The sequence below is a fragment of the Notamacropus eugenii genome, chromosome 5, assembly GCF_028372415.1.
Source record: "Notamacropus eugenii isolate mMacEug1 chromosome 5, mMacEug1.pri_v2, whole genome shotgun sequence".
NCBI lineage: Eukaryota > Metazoa > Chordata > Mammalia > Diprotodontia > Macropodidae > Notamacropus > Notamacropus eugenii.
In genome coordinates, this window is record NC_092876.1 from 201,258,481 (window position 1) to 201,275,623 (window position 17,143).

Here is a 17,143-nt window from a genome sequence, read left to right on the forward strand (position 1 = left end):
TAGTCTACTGCCCACAGGAATCCAGTACCCTAAGCAGAAACAGAGTATCTCAGGGTCAACAATCATTTACATTCTCAGTTTCTTCTAGCAGGCACTGCCATCTTGTCCACATTAGAAAGCGCAAGTGCCTTTGAAGATGTGGCCTCTGACATCAGACAGGGCTGATAGGGATGATGACAGCGATGATGGTGGTTAGCGTTTATATAGTGTTTTAATATTTGCAGAGATTTTCATGATTATTATCTCATTTTATTCTTAGCCACAACCCTGGGAAGTAGGAGAATCTGTATTCTAAAGTGTTTCAAGTTGGGGTTCTGTTGCTACTGATACAGTATCTACAATGCCTTCTTGATGACAGATAGATAGATAGATTTGTACATAAAACTGTTTTCTCTCCAAATTTAAGAGGTAGGAGAGGGGAAAAAATAGAACATAATATTTCTTGGATTCCAAGTATTTTTGTTTGTATTTTTAAAAGATATTAACTAAACTGTTATGTTAAAACACATTTATGAAGATTGATGTTTTTATGGTTTCTAAAAATGCTTTTTTTCTCTGGGAAGTTTGAAACTTCCCTGCCTTGGTGCCTTGTAGGCAGAAGTACAAGCATGACTTACTTCAGGCTGGATAGCTAGCTGGGTTGGCATCTTTGCCTACTGCTCTACAAAAGCTTTCCTTCCAACTTATTTTTAAATGGTACAGGTACCAAAAGCAGCTAAAACTCTCTTGTTTCTTAGAGAGAAGGGAGTGGCAGAAGGTTGGGTTCTTTTTTAAACAAAAATAACTAGAATATTTTTCCATGTTTTATATAAATAAAACTATTTCCTAGGATATGGCCTTATATGCCAAGTTTTCAGTTTGGAGAAATTCATATGCCCCAAAAGCAAAGCACATGAGTTTCTTTTAGACTCAGTCATTGGAAATAACAAAATCTTTAGAGCTGCCAACTTGGCCCTCTTTTCAGGAAGATAGATGGATGGATAGATAGATAGATAGATAGATAGATAGATAGATAGATAGATAGATAGATAGATAGATGGATGGATGGATGGATGAATGGAAAGATAACAGATTTGTGTTTGTCCTTCATTGTCGAAGAGGACCATGACATCAAGATGATGACATGACTTGCAGCTGACTTTAATTTGAATGAGGGAGGGCTGTGCAAGGTCACCAACCTCACTTTCTTCTCCTGTACCATCTGGATCCAGTGGCCTGATATTCATCAGGATGGCTGGAGATGGCCCAGGATGCTATGTTGGACCCTGGGCATTTTAGGCTAAGGCCTTATCAGAGTCTCACTTTGAGTGAGATACACCCATTCAAAGAATAGGCAGGCCTCTTTAAGTAGTTATTCAAGGGATGGCTCCTTTTAATAAAAAAAAAAAATTAAACTGGGAGGGGAAGACCCTAAGGATTCCTAGGTAAAAGAGAAACAATTATTGTTCAGTTAGCAAATTACATAGATAGAAATGCAAATATGTGGGATACCGGAAGTGCAAGATCAGCTAACCCAAGAGTAATCCTCAGAGTCAGAGAGTGCTTTGTGTTGATTTCATCTCCTTGGTAACTTTTTCCAAATCTGGCTGGGATGCCTTTGGATCAGTGGATGGGTCACCATCTGTGCCATCCTCAGCCGAGGCTTCTTACAGCTTGCAATCTGAAAGTGATCCATTTCTTCTCACTTAGATTAAGAAGGTAGCAATATACCTGTGTCGCAATAACACCATTCAGACCATGGAGGAGCTCTTGTTTGAGTTGCAGCAGACAGAGCCAGTGAATCCCATCGTCCAGCATTGTGACAACCCACCCTTCTACCGTTTCACTGCCAGCAGCAAGCCCTCCGCTGCTGCTTCTGGTAGGAGTTTCAACTTTTTACTCGGTGTAGAACTTAGTATTCATTTACTGCTGTGCGGGGAGCAAAGGCAGCTAAATGGAAAATGATGTCATATGTTCAGAGGTGTGCTCGAGCCAACTCTTACTGACTGGTGAGAGCCGATAATTAAATTTTCAGTATCAGCATTTCTATACCTTGGAAATTGGCAAATGCTACACATCAGGGATTGATTTCTTGTTTTGTTGAGTGTCTAGAGTTAAGAAAACAATAAGCAGATTAAACTTAGAAGTGTGCTCTGCATTTTTAAAGAGCCAGTTGTTAAACATTTGCTAGCACAACACTGAATATACCTTTGATTTGCCTTTTTCTCTCTGTAGAGAAGAAAAAAAAAACATTCTCATATAATTCCATAGTTATTTGTATGGGTATCTTATAGACAGGCTTGTCTGAAGGACAGTTTAGGAATATTCTAACTTGGAGAAGGTTGGCTTGAAGCCTTAGGTCTATAAGTAGTTATTAAGTTGGTTTTGTACAATATCTTCTTGGAAAAGTACATAGTTTAATAACTCCTGCTACTTTTCAATTCAGGCTAAGTCCAGGCAGTCAATAAGCATTTATTAATAACTTACTATGTGTTAGGCACCATGCTAAGTGATGGGGAAGGCAAAAATACATTTGCAACCTTTCTGTTAAGTCAGTCACCTCTACTTTTTAGTCCCTGTTTCCTGGACCTTAACTTGGGGGTACCTTTTCCCATGTCTGGCTAAAATACTCCCAAGTCATATTACCACTTTTAATAAGTAGGCCTCTTCAAAAACGATAAGTGCCATGAGTGAGTGATACTGATTCTCTAAGAGTACCCAAAGAATGGAGAAGAAGGGGAGGTCTCTTCTAGCTGAATTGACCATGACAGCATAGGGTTTGAGTTAGGCCTTGCAAGGCAGGCACAGGCACAGACTGGGGACAGAACATTTTGGATAGGAGGAATGCTGTGATGACAACAGTGACTGTGACAATTCACATTTGCATAGCCAGTTAAGGTTTCCAAAGCTCTACAATATTATAATCAGGAAAATAGGAGCAGAAAAGCCCAAGGCAGCAGAGTAGACCAGTTTGGCCAAGGACATGGTTTATGTAGGAGTGCATGGCTTAGAGTCAAATTCTGTCATGCTGAAGGATTTGGATTTTTGTCCTCTAGGTAGTAGGGATCTATTGAAGATTTTTGAGCAGGGGAATAACTTAATCTGAACAATGAAGTAGGAAGATAAATTCAGACCAGAGGGAGGCAAGGAGACCAGCTAGGAAACTTTCCAAGTACTCCATTTATAGCTAATAAGTATAGTGGTAATGGGGGAAGAGGGAAGAGAGATAAGAAAAATATGTGAAGGAAGAATTGACAAGATTTTATGACTAATCAGAAGAAGAGGGGGGTGGGGAGGGTGACTTTTCAAAGCTTCAAAGGTTGGTGAAGAGAATTCTTGTACTCTTATGGAGTTTGGGGAATGAAGGGGGTGATGCATTCCATTTTAAACATATTATATTGAAGGTGTTTTGCTTTAGCAAAAATTTTAGCCTATCCCTATTGGCCTTCATTCCAATGCGCAGTCTGCCTACTATATCATATGAGGACAGAAAGGAGGGCAGAAGAATAATGAGGCATGTCAGCAGCAGGTTGGCCATGATAAACAAGCTCATCCTCTGGGTGGCCAGGAAATCAGAGTTTCAGGAATGTTGTAGACTTAGTTTATAAGAAGGTTAGGGAAATTTGGTTTTGACCATAACAGATGTCTGAACCATCTCCCTTTTGGTATTATGGTCTTTGGAGGGTGCTCACAGACTCTGAGACTTTGCCAAGAACATTAGAAATCTTTGAAGAGCCTAGATAGAGAATGCTGTCCTCAGTTGACTTGGGATCCCAGCCAAGGTCCTTAGGCTGCATCCTTGTTTTGTTTGTCAGTTTATTCTGAGTGTCTTTCCATCCTCTATACAGGAACCACTTCCAGCAGTAATACTGTAGTAGCTGGCCAGGACAGTTTCCCGGATGTGGAGGAAGGCAGGACAGTGAAAGAAACTGATGAGAGGTTGGTGCACATTTAATTAAATCTTCAGCATGCCACATGTTTGCTTCCTTTTGTCATCTGGGATTATTTTTCTCTTGAAATTGGCTCACCTCCATTTCCTATCCTAATCTACTTCTTCATGTGCTGTCTAATTGGCCCTCTCATCATATCGAGGATACGAGCTACATTGCTAGTTTAGTTGCTTTTCACTGGATGTATTTCTTTATTGTTATCCAAAGGTTCTTAGTCCTTTTCAGAATGTCCCAATGGTTCCAGGTTAAATATGCTCCCTGATGGGAAAAAGAAGAAAAAGCATGGTGCAGGTTCACTCTTTCCCCTTGCCTACTATGTTAGACAAAATTGACTTAGTTCTGGAAGCAATGACTCTGCAAGTTTCTTCTGCCATCTTTACGTCCCAGGGGAAGAAAAAAAAGGGATCCTAGTAAGTAACTCTCCCTCTGGGACACATTAGCTGACCCATGAGTTTTAATAAATACTAGTGAGTAGATATTCTGTTGAACAAATGCTATTGGTTGTTCCATTTCATGAATAGTAATTATGCAAATAGAGGAACTGAATTTAAACCTAAAACCAAACAATAAAGAACAGCTGATTAATGGCTGATTTCTCATAAGCAAGCTGTGGCAAATGAGCCATTGGGGGTGAACTCAGTAAAAATGGGAAAACCTTTACCATGGATTGATTTAGTGACTGTTTGGCACATAGTAAGTGTTTAATAATTGTTAGCTGGATGATTATTAGTTGACAAAGGAGACACTATCCCAAAAGAGTATGTTCTCCAAAGCAAATGATGTCACTCGGTTTGATCAAGGTTGAGTCAGTCTATCAGTGAATAGTGCACTGGGACTGGAGCCAGGAAGACTGGAGTTAAAATCTGGCCTCCGTTACTAATTCGCTGTGTCACCTTGGGCAAGTCACTTAACCTCTCTTTGCTTCAGTTTCCTCAACTGTGAAATGGGGGTCACATTAGTACACATTTCCCAGGATTTGTATGAGGATCAAATCAGATCATATTTATAAAGTTCTTAGTATAATACCTGGTATGTGGTAGACAGTTAGCAAATGCTTGTACCCTTACTCCCAAAGAGCTGTCTTGAGCCCTAGAACCTCATATGTTACAGGCACACAGTAGAGGCTTGCGGTGAATGAATTAATGAATGGGTAGATAGCTGGATGAATACATTGTTGAGTAAGGTCAGGACTCTAAGTGGAAGATTATTGGACAAGGGCCATTTTCACTTGGAGTTGATTCATCTTCATCCAAGTAAGAAATTTACCAGATTTCTCAAGATTTAAACAAGAAATTGCATTCTAGGGTAGATGCTCATCCACACAGGTGTGTTTCCGTTCAGAGCCCAAGAGATGCAGGCCGTCTGGATCAATGAGCCACAAATTACAGGTTCTCTTTCTAGAGCATTAGTCTATAATAAATTTGCTCTAATTCATAAAGGTTTTTAATACTGCATGGATCAGATGTGCTATGTGCTCATTCATCAACTCATTATTTTTGAAGTTCAAATTAATAATATCTTTGTAGTTCTCCTTTAAAGAAAATATATGTAACATTTTATTTTTTAAAAAAACACCCTTCAGCCATATAATTGCTGTGAGGTTTTTATTTTTTTAATTAAAAAAATTGCTTGTTTTAAAAGTTTCCACTGGATACATGAACAGAACATTTCTAAAATGAGTACTCCCCATGTGTCTTTTAACTGATCTGAACTTGTAAGATGAACTTCAGTCTTAGGCACAATAACTCACTACTTCAAGGATTGGTCATTTCTTCTGTGTGGGTATTTTCTCCAGTGACACAGATAATTGCCTCCTCTGTGACTTAATAGATGATCTTTAAGAGTTACTGTGGATAAAAAAAAAAAATCTTCATCATTATAGCTCCTCTGGCAATAAGCCTCTTTGAACTCAGGCTTATCGTCAGACAACAGGCATACAGTGTCCATCCCTGGAACCAAACTCAAAACTTTTCCCGTAGCCTGCACCTGTCTTTCACTGGCATTGCCTTCACAAAACCAGAGTCATCTCCATACCCCATTGGGGTGTCCTAGGACTTCAGTGGAGGAACTTGGGCACAATATGAGACAAAATGATGGAAATGCTTCATGCTGATAGATCATTTATTAAGTCCTTACTATGTGTCAGACATTATCCTGAGTCCTAGGGATCCAAATGCAAGCAGAAAATATTGCCCCTACCCTCAATGAGCTCAAGTTACAGTGGAGGAGGGGGACACATAAAGGGGAACCAGAAAGCCCAGAGGAAAAGGGGGAGTGTCTGATTGGGGAAAGGCTGCTGATGAGAATATGAAGCCTGGAGAGAAGGAAAAGGAGGCAGCAGTGAAGTGAGCATAAATAGCCTGGGCACCTCATAAACTTGTGGTCTAAGCCAGATATTTACCAGTTGGACTAGAGGGTCCCAGGACCAAGGCATCTCCAGGGTGAGAAAGCTGCTAGTGAGGAGATGGAGAAATCCAGTGACTTGGAAATAGAGTCTGTAGTGAAGCGAGAATGTTTTCCTTTGAAATGGAATGAGCTAGTGTGAAGTATTCGTCATTCCTTATTTAAAATCTGATTTTTCTGTCATGATTCAGTTGGAAATATCTTTGAAAATACTGTCATACCACCAAGGAGGTCACTTTAAGACCAGAGTTTCTAAGCACTCATACACATTGAATTATAATGATTATAATAATATCTAATATTCATAGTGCTTTAAAGAGACCCTTTACAAATAGCCTTTCTAGTTTAGCTACCATTTTTCTGACTGAAAAAAATGATGCATTAATTCACCTATGTAATTATAATGTATACATATACAATTGTAATGTAAACATACACATATATTTAAGTATTTGCATGCATGTACATATTGTTTATATGTACATGCATGAACATAGTTCAAGGATCCATGATCTCATTGGTATGGGTACAACTTCTGAACAGCCTATTAGATGGTCTTTGAGAGTTGTTGTGATTGAAAGATTTGTCACCCTGTAGCCAACCTAGTGTTAAGTCTCTCCGAGTATAGCTACATCGATCCTAAGGTGAAAGGTACGCGTACTCATCACTTGTGCCATATGTGTCAAGTTTGGTAGAACCTGCCAGAGCTTGTGGTCCACTAGAGTAACCTTCCAGAACCCAGGGTTATCTCCATTTCACAGTGAGGCATCAAAGGAGGACTTTGTAGAAATGTATGTGTGTATCAAGTACTATAAAATTAAATTCCATAGGGAATGGAACCCTGGAGAGGACAAATGTTTTCAGGATTACTTAGGGATGAAACTCTGGATCAGTCGCAGAAGCCCTGAATTTGTGGGCCCCATTCATCCATGTCCGTTTTGATAGGATCAATGAAATCAATAGAACAGTTGCCTGAGGGTGAAGTGGCCCCTTTGAAATAATAATCTTGTGTTGCTTCTTTTTTCACAACTGGGCTTCTTTGCCTTCTGTTCCTCAGGTATTAGAATTTCATTGGAGACTGAATGGCTATAATGTAATTGAAATTCAGTTTTGTTTTGTTTTTGTTTTTAAATCCACCAGAAGTTTGCTCTTTTGTAAAAGTGTTTTCTGCAAGAATTCTGCCTTTTCACTAAGTTTTAGGGATGTAATTAGAACAATAATCATAAGACCCAGAGAGGTACAGGCCCACTGTTTTTCAGTCAGTCAGTCAGTAAATATTTATTAAAGGTTTGCTTTGTGCCAGGCACTGTGCCAAGGATTAGGGATACAAAAAGAGATAAAAGACAGTGCCTGCCCTCAAGGAGCTTACAGTCAAATCTCGTGTTTCAGTCAAAGGCTTCCAGATACCCTGAGAGCTTGGTGGCTGGTAGCAAGCACCTTGTAACAAGTTTCTTGCCTGAATCCACAAGTTCTACTTTGTCTGCAAAAAACCTGAAAATATTCTGGGTCCTTGTGTCTAGCTGGAACCCAGGTATTGTTGGAACATTACTTCTAACTGGATTCAACTCTTGAGTCTGGGCATCCCTGGCTTAGTCAATGCCCCTAGGATAACATCCCAAACCCACAATACCAAAAATGAATGAACCCTAAAGGCCACCAAACTGTCTTGAGGGAATAGTTAGCAATGTTAACATTTAAAATCTCCAAAGGAAATTCCACAGCCTTCCTAATAATGTGTTTCAGTCAGTCAACAAGCATCTATTGAGTATCAGCAATGTGCCACACACTATAGAAATGTCTGGGGAGACAAAGAAAGGCCAAAAAAAACTAGTCCCTAATCTAAGACTTCATGGTCTAAAGGGTTTCATGGACTCAGTCTGACTTAAATCCTTTTTGCTGCAATTTAAACTCATTATACTCTGGGGGAAGGCAGCATTACAGTATATAGTGGATAGAGAGGTGACCTTGAAACAAGGAAGGTCTGGGTTTGAATCCTTCCTCAGACACACAGTAGCTATTGTTGTTGTGTTCATCCTTAGTTTTCAGAGAGGACCATGACATCAGAGAAATGATGACATGACTTGCACTTGACTTTATTTTGAGTGAGGGAGGGCTGTGCAAGGTCACCAGCTGCACTTTTCCTCCAGAGCCATCTGAATCCTGTGACCTGATATTCCTCAGGATGACTGGAAACTGCCCAGGATGCAATGGGAGACCTTGGCTTTTTAGGCTAAGGCTTTTTTAGGTACTCACTTAAAGTGAGGTAATGCCCACACAGTAGCTATGAGACCCAGGCCAAGGGAGTTGGCCTATAAGGAACTCCCTAAGACTATGACTTTCAGAAAAAGTGACATCCTCACTCGATAGAGGGAATTTCTCAACAAGGATTTCCTTATATCAGTGGAACCAAAGACCTAGTCCCTATCACTGCCCTTATGTTATTCAGGATTGCCTCAGTAGTAGTCTGGTATACACTAATGTGAAATTGATCCAAGCCATCAAGGACAGGTGCAACTAGATGCTGCAATGGATAGAGCCATTGGGCTTGGAGTCAGGAAAACTCCTCTTCCTGAGTTCAAATCCAGCCTCAGACATTTACTGGGCAAGTCACCTTGTCAGGCCTAGAGGCCTAAGGGCTACCCGAGTCTTACCTTACCTATCGCAGGTCTTCAGCTGGCCAAACCAGATAAACGTATGAGAGAAGAGACTTTCCAGAGTCGAACAAGGGTTAGGCTTTATTCAGGGTCTTGGTTACATGTGCAGGGGGAATTCTTCCTGAGGAGAGAGGAATCTCCCAAGGAGGCAAAGATCTTACAGTAAGAGAATGGAAGCGGAAGTGGGAGAGGGAGAGAGGGAAGAGGAAAGAGAGAAGAGGGAGAGAGGGAAGAGGGGCCTTCTGTCCTCTAAGGGCCCCTCAGCGCTAAGAGCACCTTCAGACTTTCCTGACCCTACTTAAGCTCTCCCGCCGCATAGTTTGCACCTGAATACTGTGCCTGTTAGACAACAATAGGTGTGCTCAGACCCCGGGCCAATCTCGAGGGCGGGGATGCTCTCTCCCAGCACGTTTCCCACGGGAAGAGGCGGAAATGCACGAGATAGCCCGGGTCTCACACCTCAGTTCCCCGCTGTTCCCTGGGGGGCCTCATGAGAACTCTAAGGTTTAGAAGTCCTCACCTTTACCTGCCCGAGACTGTCCACATGGAACTGAGCTTACACCCCCAACATCACCTAACCCTGTTTGCCTCAGTTTCCTCATCTCTAAAATGATCTGGAGAAAGAAATGGCAAATCACCCCAGGATCTTTGCCAAGAAAACCCCAAATGGGGTCACAAAGAGTCAAACAATGACTGAAAAATTACTAAATATCAAGAATAAGCCACTTCGGAAGATATTTTCTACCTATAATTCTCTTTAAATACAACTATTTTAGTGGCATAGTTCCTAACACTATATGCTTATATACATACAAACATGTATGAATATGGATATGTGTATATAAATATAAAGCTGTCATTTGGCCTGCTTCTTTCTTTAAAATTCCTCTTCAACCCAGAGTGAAATTAATTTCTTCAACCTAGGAAAAGAGTAAAAATAGTGTTGGCACTTGGAATCTTGATTTCTTTTTTCTTTACTAATTGTGCTTTACTGAGACACACAAAATCAGACCTTCCCAAGCCCTCTAGAGTCCTGCATCCACTTAATTCAATTAAATTCAATCAGCATTTATTAAGCAGTTATTATATGCCAGGAACTGTTCATTAGTCTCCACTTTTCCTTCTCTAGACTTAGACTGTCACCAAGGTAGAACCCTTTTTGTTGAGTAAACAAATTCTGACACTGCTCCAGCCTGCTTTTGGATCTCTATAAAGGGAAAGGAAGAGGATTGTCATTAATTCTACACCACATCTCTTCTCCAAATGGGATTTGATAGAGTTATGGGGGAAAAGCAGCTTATGTCACAGTTCCTTCCTGATATTTACAAAGTCAGCAGAAGCTGTGAGTCCATGGAAATCACCAGATGTGGAGTTCTTTCATTGAACTATTTGTTTGCTTTACCAAATGATGTCTGGGCTCAACACATGGTGTTTATAGTTTTGATATCAGTATAAATATAATTATAAAGAATTTCTTCACAAGGTAATAGAAAGTTTGCCACTGTTCTAATTTCATAAGTAATGTCTCATTTGAAGTATTGCCTAGCCTGATTTGGAATGCCACTTTATGAAACTAAGCAGATGTCCCAGATGTTTTGTTTTCGAGGTTCAGAAAGGAATAACTCAAATAAATAAAACAAAAAAAAGATAATGGGAAAGAATATATGGAGTACAAAGTTGCTGAAAAATCTTGGTTGATGTCAGAGGAGAAGCTGCTAGTTATATCTGAAGAAGAATGAATTAAAACCAAAGTCACTGTAGTCATTTCTGGACTTAGTTGGCAAGGATCATATTGTTTTTACATTATTAATTTTTTGTCAGGTCTCTCAAAGACATCTTAGATAGAGGGAAGAGGACAGGAAACTGTATTTCCTCCATGCATTTGGCAGAGCAGAGCTGTGTGACAGCTTCATAACAGTGTTCTCCCCCCATCATAAGGAGAAGGAAACAGAAGGTTGGCCACTGTATGGTGAATGACACTGGCACTGCACATTCAATCACAGTAATTCAAGGTTTAAAAAAAAGCCACCTTTGTTTGAATTGGCCAGGTGTGCTCCAGGGATAGTCCCAGATTTGCTGGGTAATTGTTCTGGGTGCATACAGAAAAGAACAAAGCTTCTCTGTGTCTGTTCCCCATTGTATAAGATAGAAACCAGAGTGCCCAGCCCTCTCCTCTATCTTGTAGGCTTATTGTAATAGTAAACCTAATATTAGCTATGAAATCCCTTTGAGCTCTGAGGAGGGAAGGTACTTTATGAATCCAAAGTGTTATTATTACTTGTTAACCCCAGGAAAGAGACTATGGAGGAAAGCCTCCCTTTGTAATTAGACCTTCATGCTGCAGCTATTTCCTGAAAAGCCTCAGGCCAAGTGAAGCAACAATCCAGAGGACGTGGTCCAACACTTGACATACCGTGATTTTTTTCCTTCTTCTCTTAAATCTATACTGTGGGTTGCATTAAAGCCTTTGCATATTTGCCAGGTCAACTTTGCATATTTGTTATAGTAAACTAGAAGACTGTGAACATTCAGAAATAAGCATAAAGAAAACTCCCACCACTGTGATCATATGGCTGAGAACAAGGGCAAACACCAACCAGTTAATTGCTCCACATCCTAGGTTACTTAGTGGAGAGAGGGCTGAACTTGGCGGCCTCAAGTGCAAATCCTGCCTTAGACTCTTACTAGTTGGGTGACACTGGGCAAGTCATGTAACCTCTGCCTTCCTTAGTTTCCTCATCAGTAAAATGAGGATAATAATAGTTACAGTCTTTCAGGATTGTTGTGAGGTTCAAATAACCAACATATGCTAAAACTTTAACATACTATATAAATGGTAGCCAGCCCTATACTCTTGTTGTTCAGTCATTTTACTCATTGTGACCCCATTTGTGGTTTCTTGGCAAAGTTACTGCAGTGGTTTGCGTTTTCTTCTCCAGTTCATTCTACAGATGAGGAAACTGAGGCAAACAGGGTTAAATGACTTGGCCAGAGTCACACATCTGGTAAGTTTCTGAGGTCAGATTTTAACTTGGGTCTTCCTGACTCCAGGCCCAGAGCTCTACCCACTGTGCTACCCAGCTGCCTGACCCTATATAAATGTTAGAACTATTATTATTATTTATGAAACATTTCCTACGTGCCAGGTGTGGTACTCAGTGCTGGAGATACAAAGGCAAACATGAAATAGGCTCTGCCTTGAAGGAGTTTGCATTCTATTAGGAGAAACAAAATGCATATAAATAAGCTTTTATAAAACATATTTTAAAAAATAAATCCAAAGAAAAATTAGAGGGGGTACCTATAACAGCCTCCTTGATGAAAAGAAAATGTGAACTTTTTGCATGGGTCTCTACAGTATTTCTTGAGATTGAATCAGAAGTGGTATCTGAAAGAGGTGTCCCCTAGAGTGATTAAATAATAATATTTATGATTAATTATGCAGTATTTTTAAATGAAGGTTTATTTTTTTCATTTGAAGGTTCAGTAATGTCATCAGGGCTCACACTCGGCTAGAATCAAGATACAGCAATAGCTCCGGAGGCTCTTATGATGAGGACAAGAGTAAGTACTAATTGATGAATCTATTAAAGTGAAAATGGGAAATGCTGGAGAATGAATAGACTAAGCATCATAATGCTCTGAAGATTCTTCATCTAATTAATTACCAGATAGTACTGGAGGGGCAGCTTGGTCTAATGAATGGATTTAGATTCCATTTTAACTCCACTGTCCCTAGTCAGGAAGACCTGGCCTTGTATCCCATCTCTGACTGTAGGACCCTGGGTAAGTCGTTTAACCTCTGTGAGTCTTGACTTCCTTATCCATAAATGAGGAAGAATAATAATAAACAGAATTTTATTCAGAGACTGTATATATAAAACACTTTGAAAACTGCAAAGCATTCTATTAAAATGTCAGTTATTACTATTTTTATTATTATGGCACCATAAATGTGATACAGCCAGGAACTTACTCCTGCCATCAGCATAGGGTTCATAGCCTGAAGGTTATGGGGAAATTAAAATTCAAAATCCTGCCAGATCCTTGCTTTTATATTTTTGCATAATAAATATAAAATGCTTTATCACCATAATGTACTGTAAATGTGAGCTCTTAATCAGTGTGACCTATATATAACATTCTTCCTTGCTGCTAGAAAATATGCATATGTATTATTGACATGATAAGGGTGAGTTTGGAAAGGACTGGTAAATATTTGACAATTGGTGGAGGGCGGGAAGAATAAACTCTATGCTTTGTTAGATGCTTTAAAAAAATATCCACGTGCAAGACTCTCCTGGCCTGTGAACCCAACTCACCTAAATCTCTCTGCTTCATTGCTGGTTCTATCTGTATCAGGCATTCAGCTGACAGTTAAAATCTATTTGAGCTCAGAGATAAATTTGCAACATTATTTTTCTTGTAATTTGGGCAGATGGACAAACAAAAGAATCAAGTCATTTTATCTTAGCAAGCCCTAGGCTTTTCTGCTTCAGGCGCCAGCGTACAAAGTAGCACTTGTCTTCACATGATAGAAATGCCGGATCAAAATAACAGCCCTAATAGCATATCTAAGAGCCAAAGAGATTAATAAAGGGAATCTGGGGATCAGCTATTTCTGCTTTAACATGAATCATGAATATGGTGTTGTCCTCCTATAAGGTAAATTGGTTAGGATAACCAAACATAGTGTTACTGTGGGAAATGGGAACTTAAGTAAAGAAGATAGCCAAGTATTTGTGTTGGAATGCTCTCTGAGTTAATGTACATTAATTCTCGAACATCTTGGATAGTAAGAAAAAGGAGTGATTGAAAATCTATAGATGCTGAAATCCTGCTTTCAGCTGTCTGCCTTACACTCCTTTGGAGTGGGGGGAAGGGTCAAGGGTGGAACTAGGTGAAGCAGTGGATAGAACACTGGGTTTGGAATCAGGAAGACCCATTTTCATGAGTTTAAATTCAGCCTCAGACACTTCCTAGCTGTGTGACCTTGGGTAAGTCATTTAACCCTGTTTGCCTCAGTTTCCTCATCTGACAGATGAGCTGGAGAAGGAAATGGCAAACAACTCCAGTTTCTTTGCCAAGAAAACCCCAAATGGGGTCATGAGGAATCTGAAATGACTCAACAATGACACTGTTTTTCACAAGAGCTACCAACAAACTAATAGTCCAATAAAATGAACTGATATGTGATCCTGGGCTAATCAGTTCACCTCAGTTTCCTCATCTATAAGATGGAAATCATGATAGCACCTATCTCCCAGGGTCATTGTGAGGATCAGATGAGATCATTGTAAAGGGCCTGGTACATAGTGAGTGCTACATAAGTGCTAGGTGGTATTATTGTGATTATTTGCACTTGTCCTCTATGGCCCTGGGTCACCCCTGGTACAAGTGCTGACTAACTAGCAATGAAGTGGATGCTGGCAACCCAAATACTAGGCAACCAATTTCTGAAAAATGGAGAGTTGTTGGTTAAAGAAAAGTCTGGTTCATCTGGCAGTATACTTGAATTCACATTTTGAGGTGGGGAAATTGGATTATGCAAAGATGATGCCTCGTGTTCCCGACTGCCATCCCTGCTTCATGGTGGGCTTAGCACAGCAGAATATATCTCAAGGGGATGTTACATTTCCTGAGCAATTTTGTGACACAAATACCTCGGTACTTTGGACAAAAGGACCAATGAGTATATTATTTCACTTAAATCTTTGGGTCATTGATGATGTATATTTATGTATTCTAGGCCCCAGGACATAGAATCGACCAGGGAGATGTAATCAATAAAATACCAAAACTTAAACTGCCTATTTAGAGCCCTCTTATATAAAAACCTCACACACTTAGCAGTTACTAGATGAACGACTCAGAGTGTAATTATAATTTAAAAAACAGGCTCATAATTATGCCATCATTTTAACTTAACTCTACTGGCTCCAGGGAGAGCCACAAAACTACAGAGGAGTAGAAGTCACTATAAATTCAGATAAGACATGAATTGTCATTTCATGCTATACATGTTCTTATTCTTTCTTATAAATGTGAAATCTGTTGTATTTTTAAATAGACTATTGGATTTGGGATTTTTTAATTGGTAAAAAGTCTTAGTAATTTAATTGGTAAAAAGAAAATGTTAAATTTGTCCTTGGAATACTATGAGACAAGTTTAATTTACATAGTCATTATAGGCCACAAAAATCATTAAGAGGTAAACATTCATTTAACCAGAATATTAGTATGGAGAACTGTGTTTTAACTTATTACAAGCTCTCCAACTTGATGCCTATCAGAGACACCATAAGCTTCCCAGGTTGGGACCATTCTAATATAATATTTACTAATCATTTTCCAAGAATTCACATTTCTTTGGCACTTTAAGATTTACAAAGTGCTTGCCTAGAAACAACCCTGTAAGGTGGATAAAAAAGGTAATGTTATCCCTATATTATAGATGAAGAAATTTTAATCCAGACTTTAAGGTAACTGCCTTTAGTCATGTGACTAGGGCCGAGTTAGCCTGACTGAATTTTGTGCTCATCTCACTACACAATCCCACCATATATGAGAAATTGACAAGGTTTTCTGGTTTCCCACCATCTTTTCAATCTAGCCACACTTTAAGGATATGGTGGAGGCTTAGGGATGAAGCATAATTCAGCCCACTCAGATCTGTCCCCAACTTGCTAAAGACACCTGTCACAGTGACCCATTATTGCTCCATTTTATGCCAGGTGGAGTTCACAGGGATAGCAAAGACTTCGTGGCATTTTACCAATAAGGTTCAGGTTCTTAACCTGTAGTTTGTGAACTTTTAATGACTGTTTTTCAGTATAATCAGTTTCCTTTGTAATTTTCTGTATTTTATTTTATGCCCCTGAAAACATTAATCTGAGAAAACATCCATACATGGGCTTCACCAGACTACCTAAGGGGTCCCTGACACAGAAGATATTAAGGACGCCTGCTCTAGAGGGAGTAATAGCATCTGAATCTAAATCCGGATCAATGAAGTAACTACAACATATTTATCTAGAAAGAAATCAACCATTTCGGGGCTCATATGAAGAGACCTGGAGCCATAATCTGTTAGTGTGTCTGGATAAATAACAGAGCTGTAACTAGTTCATAACTGTCTATGACCCTAGTTTAAGAACCCTTGTTCTTGGGCAAAATGGATCATTAATATTAGCAGAATGCTACTAGGTCTCCCGTCCCCATGGATTCTACTTGAAATAAAATGAAGTGATAATGGGTACCTGTGACAGATAGGGGACAGAGCAGAGCGGGCTGAATTATGCTTCATCCCTAAGCCTGTACCGTATCATTAAACTAGTTCATCTGAGGTCAGTCCATGAGCATACATGTGATAGGCATTGCACTCAGCGCTGGGTAAAAGATAGCCCCTGCCCTCAAGGACTTTACAGTCTGATAGAGGAGACAACACACAAATAACTTTGTACAGACCAAATATATATATATATGTGTGTGTGTGTGTGTGTGTATGTATACATATATATAATGTGTGTGTGCATATATATATATATATATATATATATATATATATATACATCTTTGTATATATACATGTATATATGATAAATAGGAAATAATCAATAGAGGAAAGGCACTAGAGTTGAAAGGAGTAGGAAAAGGCTTTCCTAGAGAAAGTAGGATTTTATCTGGGACTTGAAGAAAGCCAGATATTTATCTGGATCATTTCAGTGATAAAGGCCTGCTTGTACAAAAGGTTTCCTCTGTTCCTTTCTGGGTTTCCAGATCTCTGTTTCAGTATGTTTTACATTTGCATTGCTTAGAAGAGAATTACAGTCACAAGAGCAGTCTCTTTTTTAACATCAGATTTTTCTTTTCTTTTAACTTTCTCTTTTTTTCTTCCCAACCCCCACTGTATGTTATGCCATGGAATATAGTTTTCCGTCTTCCAACTTGGCTGTTATTATTTGAGCAGGAGTTCTTCAGTCACTTTCTCTGTAGGAAAAGACGTTTTTTGAAGTCTCAGAGGACCCATGAAAATGAGGAATCACTTGTACGGAGCATGCAGAATATACAAAGACTTGGAAATAGGAGGTATTGGAAAGAGGAGATATTAGTGAGAGGCATCATGCTGCAGCTCTGGACCTAGTGTCAGAAAGACCT

General features: G+C 39.4%; 1 protein-coding gene across 9 annotated transcripts in view; it reads left to right on the forward strand.

Annotated features, from left to right (window-relative positions):
* FRY (FRY microtubule binding protein) overlaps positions 1-17,143 on the forward strand; it is a 566,260-nt gene that overhangs the window by 463,508 nt on the left and 85,609 nt on the right. For all 9 annotated transcript variants that reach the window (XM_072611868.1, XM_072611863.1, XM_072611870.1 and 6 more), the window contains 3 exons: positions 1,690-1,858; positions 3,828-3,918; positions 12,468-12,550. In XM_072611868.1, the coding sequence (XP_072467969.1) occupies positions 1,690-1,858; positions 3,828-3,918; positions 12,468-12,550 (343 nt within the window). The remainder of the gene's footprint in view (positions 1-1,689; positions 1,859-3,827; positions 3,919-12,467; positions 12,551-17,143) is intronic.